Source organism: Triticum dicoccoides, chromosome 7A (genome assembly GCF_002162155.2).
Source record: "Triticum dicoccoides isolate Atlit2015 ecotype Zavitan chromosome 7A, WEW_v2.0, whole genome shotgun sequence".
Lineage (NCBI taxonomy): Eukaryota > Viridiplantae > Streptophyta > Magnoliopsida > Poales > Poaceae > Triticum > Triticum dicoccoides.
The window spans coordinates 198,427,909-198,433,318 of NC_041392.1; the positions used below are offsets into that span (position 1 = coordinate 198,427,909).

A 5,410-nucleotide genomic window follows, 5' to 3' on the forward strand; every position below is an offset into this window, starting at 1 on the left:
CGTGTGATTAGTCTTGCTGAACATCTCTACGGAAAATGCAAATATTTCACGCTTACAATTCCAACGGCACCAACACAAATCAAATGCGGCTAACTCCTGGCGAACAACCTAATCTACAACAGCGGTCGTTAGAAATTTATCTTCCTGTTCTATTAGAATCATCATGCCGTTATATAAAATCATGGTTGTACAGATCTCTGTGTAACAAGGGCTGCGTGACTATCATCTGCCCCGCTTTCCTCAGGAAATCTACCGGTTTTTAGCAACAGCACAACTTTCAATCGAGCACAACAAACGCACATCAATGCATTGAAAGCAAGATAGCAGCAACATCACTAGACAACTAATAATGAGCATGCTACAACACATCTACCTTTCCCTGTTGCGCTTACAGGGTGCTTAAACACATTAATTGACGATTGGCAGTACCGCCAGCAATCGTCTCACTGTATATCGTGGTCCAGAATAACTAAACAGAACTGGAAGATAAAAGTGGGCGACAAGGCTTCCAGATGGAGGAACGTCGCAGGGTCATCGTCGATGTCAGCTCCTGAGTCCAACAAGTTTGCACATTTTAGCAACAAATCCACCATCACCCTTGCCAACTGCAACAGGCTCCTCCACCGGCTCCTTGAAATTGGCCTTATCACTGAGTTCTTCAAATGCGTAAACAACATTCTGTAGCCGGGCAACAAACTCGATTAGAAGCGAGGAAAATGTGGCCAAGGATAAGGCGCTTGCACTTTGATATGTTTTTGATTCCGTGTCTTCGAGTGGCAGGTTTGGATGGAACGTTGTTCGAGCAGGCCAATGTGGTAGCTTCTTGTAGCCGTCTATGGTTGACGACGAATCATATCTGCTACGGAATGAACTAGCAGCAAATGTCTTATAATGGTATGCCAAAATTTGATCAGCAATGGTAGGTTCCAATGCTTCATTCTTATTTTCTCTTCCCGCAATAAGGGTGGCATTCATGGCATCTTTGATTCCTTCAGCTCGCTTGCTAGTGTGCCACGCTTCAGTATTCACCAAAAGATATGACCTCTCATCAATCTTTTTTTGCAACTCTTCAGCTGCCAAGTGGACTTCAAATAGAATATCTGAGGAGCTCAACTTTGTCATTGTCTTGACGTTGTTCCCAAGCTCGCGCAACACTTTAGCACATTCTCTGCCCACTTTATGAATTTCTGAACTAAAGACCTTTCTGCTTTCTGGCGGTGCCTAAAATCAGATATATAGTTGTTTAGAAAATACATGCACAACTTCAACAGGTCGTCGAGGAAACTATATTAGCAAACCTGAATTTCTGAAAGAATGCAACCATGCAGTGCCATGGCCGCGAAGGAACAATGCCTCAGTGCTCCACCAACTTTAGTGAAACTCTTCCAAGGATAGCTCATCATTTTGTAAGGGCCATGGGGTGGTTCCCATATAGCATCATCTAGCTAGAAGCACATACAAAAGAACCGATTAAACATTGACATAAAAAGGTGAGATAATCTAAATAGAAGTGTTAGCTTTAGAGCAAGATCAAACCAAGGTTTGCTCTTGTGCTGATGCTTCAATAGCTGCCCTGTACCCACTATATAGAGGATCATCAGAAGCTTGATATAGAAGTATTCTTGAAGAAATCCTTTCATATTCCATGCATTTCAGATATTCATCAACACAGCCTAGAATGAACAGCAAAATTGGCAATAAAGGCGTAAGAATCAGACGTACCTACACTCTACAGCCATCACAATGATACAACTAATATTTTCTACCTGTTCTCGGAAATTTAAACAATTCAACATGAGAAAATGCTACGATTTCGTGGATTAGTGACATCATGGCAACCTTTCCACCCCACCAACGTTGTGAAAAGGCACCTCCTTGGTGGTCATGCTCACAGTGTGGTGGATCTGGAAGTAGCAAAAGGCTGCCGTCTTTGGCAACACAGAACTCAACGTCGCCAACTTGCTTGACAATATCAAGCCTGAGGTTTGGCAGTGAGCTAATGCAGGGGCAGTTGGCCTGGAGGCGCTTCTCCCGTCAGTGACTAGCACTTCAGAGTGTTGCTTCGATTTTTTAGGGGTGATGGTCCTTTTGGGCCTATACATAATTTTTCCCAAATGATAAGTGCCACACGTGTGGCATGAAGCAATCCGGTCCTGACGGTTTTTACAACTAAAGTTGTCATCCGAAAGGAAAAACCCAAAAGAAAAACTGAAATTTGCCATCCAAAAAGAAAGTTGCCATAAAAAATGTTCGGAGTTGCCATGTGTTCGTGCCACACGTGTGGCACTTATCAGGGTCCTAATTTTCTTCTACTATCAATGCATGAAGAGATGCAAGGCTTGTGCGTTTTCTTGTAAAAAAAATATAATGATCTAAGCATCAATTTTTTAGGGGGTAGAAGGTTTATACCTTCTAAGGAATTTGCAACACCAGCAAAATTCTTTGCAACCAAATTGTGCAAGTCCTCTCCAGCCCAGATTGGGTAAATGCCTATATTGATTCCCAGACTGACAGCAGCACCAAGAGCAATGAATACAAATCTGTTTACAGCTGTATCAGTGAACTTCCCTGTGCTGTATCCAGAGACCATGACATAACCGAATGTTAGCAAGAATACACGAAATCCATATTCATAACGCTTCATCTTTGGGTGCTGCTTTGCCAAGGTTGTACAAAAACCTAGCAGTCAAAAACATAAAGCCGATAGACAACAAGTTAGATACACTCGCATAACATGCACCAGGAAATGAACTCAGCATGCTTTTGATGCTTACCAACAGTGAAAGTGCTCACAACAATAATCACTTCTTCCATTTCCCCCAGGTTTTTGGCCGATTCAGCAATTGCTAGAGCAAGCCCTCCTGCAGTAAGTGTTCCTAATCCCCTATTGAAACCTCTGCTAAGTGTTGCACCTGCATAACAGTGGACCAAATTAATGAAGGGCAATAATGTTTTTGAATGTACACACCATGAAATTTAGCATTAAAAGCTCCATATCAGTGAGAAGCAGGTAAGACAAATACAAATTGTAAATATCTTCATACTTACATTCCATATCGAAATGGTATTATGCAGACCAGCAAAACTACAGGAGAAAGAAAGAGCCTTCACCAGTTGCTAATTAAGAACTGCACGTCAGAAATAGCATCTTTGGTCCATGTTAAGAACTGCATATCGCACGAGCGTGCATCTGTGTAAGTTCTACAACGGGTACTACAGCAAAGGGTTCCAGCCACTGAACTAGAATCTATAGTAAGAGAGTTCAGTGGTGCTTTCTAACGATCATAATGATAAGTTTAAAACATGTGACTAGGTAAAAATAAATAACGATATGTTGGTTCATAAAAACTTCAAGTACGGAGCAAGATATCCCATTAAAGGGCAGGCTTGCAACCAGCGATATACACTTCACAAATAACGCTACCATTAAGGCTGATTTCTGCATCACAGTGATACTATGAAAGATCAGCAAGCAACATCCAGGAAATGGTAGCCTTCCATCAGTTGCCAGTTAAAACATTAGGAATATTTGGTAAATTCTGTTTAGTAATTACCCCTCCAAACAAGATACATTTATTTAACTAGTCGTCATGGGTGTGTCTACCATTTCATATAATAAGTTCTGCAGCTGGTCCAAGATCAACGCTGGCCCAAGTAAAACTGTAGAACAAAATTTAGTGGCACTTTCCATCACTCATAGATAACTAAATTAATGGTGCTTCCTTGCAGAAAAAAGCAACAGGCTCAATATTCAGAGTGGTTGGCCAGAAGCCCAGAATCAGTGCTAATATGGATCTGAGCAGAGAAAAAAACAGAATCTGCAAGCAGACAGGTGGGGATCCACTCCTCCCGGTGATTATTCAAAAAGAAAAACAGAATCTGCAAGTTCACAATACTGTACAAACCATAGAAACACCTGTAACTTAATCGATCTATCTACCACCAGGTCAACTTCAACTCTCCATAGCAGGCAGCGCTGCAGAACTGCACTGAACATACTGTTAACATTACCATGCTCCACGGGTCCACTTCATAACAACAGAAGTCGAAGCTTGGAAGGGAAATGTTGAAGAAAGTGAAGAGAGGTGGATCAAATCGCTGCAAAGCACCGAGTCGGAGGGAGGGGGCAGCCGGATCGGAACGTGCGTACCGATGCTGAACTCGAAGACGACGACGGCGGTGAGGAGGGCCCAGACGGAGTGGCTGACGAAGTCGCGCGGCTCGCGGACGAAGGCGAGCAGCGACATGAGCGCGATGGCCAGCGCGACCTTGGCCGCGAACACGGGCTTCCGCGGGTCGGACAGCGCGAGCGCCGACATCTCCGCCGGCCCCGCGGCCAGCGCGCCCCACGCCCGCGCCGCGGCGCGCCGGAGCGCCCCCTGCTTCGCATTCCCGATCCCCTCCCCCGGCGGCCCTGGCAGGCTCCACGCCGACGAGAGCAGCGGGCATTCGCCCCGTTGGTCCTCCAGCGTCGACCACTGTTCCTCCCGCGGCAGGAGCCCGGCGGCGGCGGCGCCCATCCCCATCCGCCGGGGAGGTCGCTTGCACGAGGATCGGTGTTGGTGCAGTGCGTCCGTGAGTGCGTGCAAGGACGGACAGGTTCGGCTCGCGGAGACACGAGAGATTATATAGAGCTTCTGGTTACCCTTGGATATGGATGGACGGCTGATCACTAACTTAGCGAAAGAAGGGAATCATTACGCAGACGCGCCAGATTCTTCACCCCACGCGCAGGGGCGTCACGCATGACCAAGCGCGAGCATCTACCAGGCAGAAAACACATATTTGATCTGTGGACGAAAACAATTCAAAATTTAAACCGCTTTTGGAAAAAAAATCACGCTACCGATCCTTTCGAGTGGCGCCCGACAGCAAGGCACCGCACCCTACCGTGCAGCGTCTTTCCCTTAGACGCTGCACCCCCGGCCAGCGTAGCAGCCCGGGGCCTGGCACGGCCCCACAGACAGCAGTGCAGCGCCTAACCGCTAGGCGCCACACCGTGTAATGTGCAGCGCGTATCGCTTGGCCACTGCACTGTGACTTAAGCCGCATCGGGCCGGCCCCTCCCAGGCAGTTCTTCCCTATCTCCAGGGAGTTGTTCTCTGGAACAGAGAGCAGCGGCGGCGCCTCCTTCGGATCCCCCCACACCCCTCTCAGATCTGAAGATTTAAGCGGTGGATTCAATCTCCAATCCCTCCTACTAGGTAAACTCCTTCGTTTTTTTTCTTTTCCTCCGTAAATTCGTTGCAATTTTAGGGATTTGTCCAAAATTGGGTGGAACCCTTGATTTGCTTGGTTTGGATCTTTATTTGTCCAAGATTGGGTGTTGTGATGAAGGATGTGTAGTCATAGTGGTATTATATGATTCTTGTTAGTGAAACCTAGATTGTTTTTTTAGATATATATGAGG

At 46.0% G+C, this 5,410-nt stretch overlaps 1 protein-coding gene across 1 annotated transcript; it reads right to left on the reverse strand.

The window, feature by feature from the left end:
* Nucleotides 1–281: 281 nt before the first annotated feature.
* Nucleotides 282–4,571, reverse strand: LOC119330333 (aluminum-activated malate transporter 9-like). Its single transcript, XM_037603440.1, has 6 exons — nucleotides 4,151–4,571; nucleotides 2,775–2,912; nucleotides 2,410–2,679; nucleotides 1,537–1,673; nucleotides 1,299–1,445; nucleotides 282–1,221 (listed from the first exon to the last, which is right to left on the reverse strand). The coding sequence occupies exons 1-6, from the start codon at nucleotides 4,524–4,526 to the stop codon at nucleotides 544–546; spliced, it is 1,746 nt and encodes a 581-aa protein (XP_037459337.1). The 5' UTR covers nucleotides 4,527–4,571; the 3' UTR covers nucleotides 282–543.
* Nucleotides 4,572–5,410: the final 839 nt, after the last annotated feature.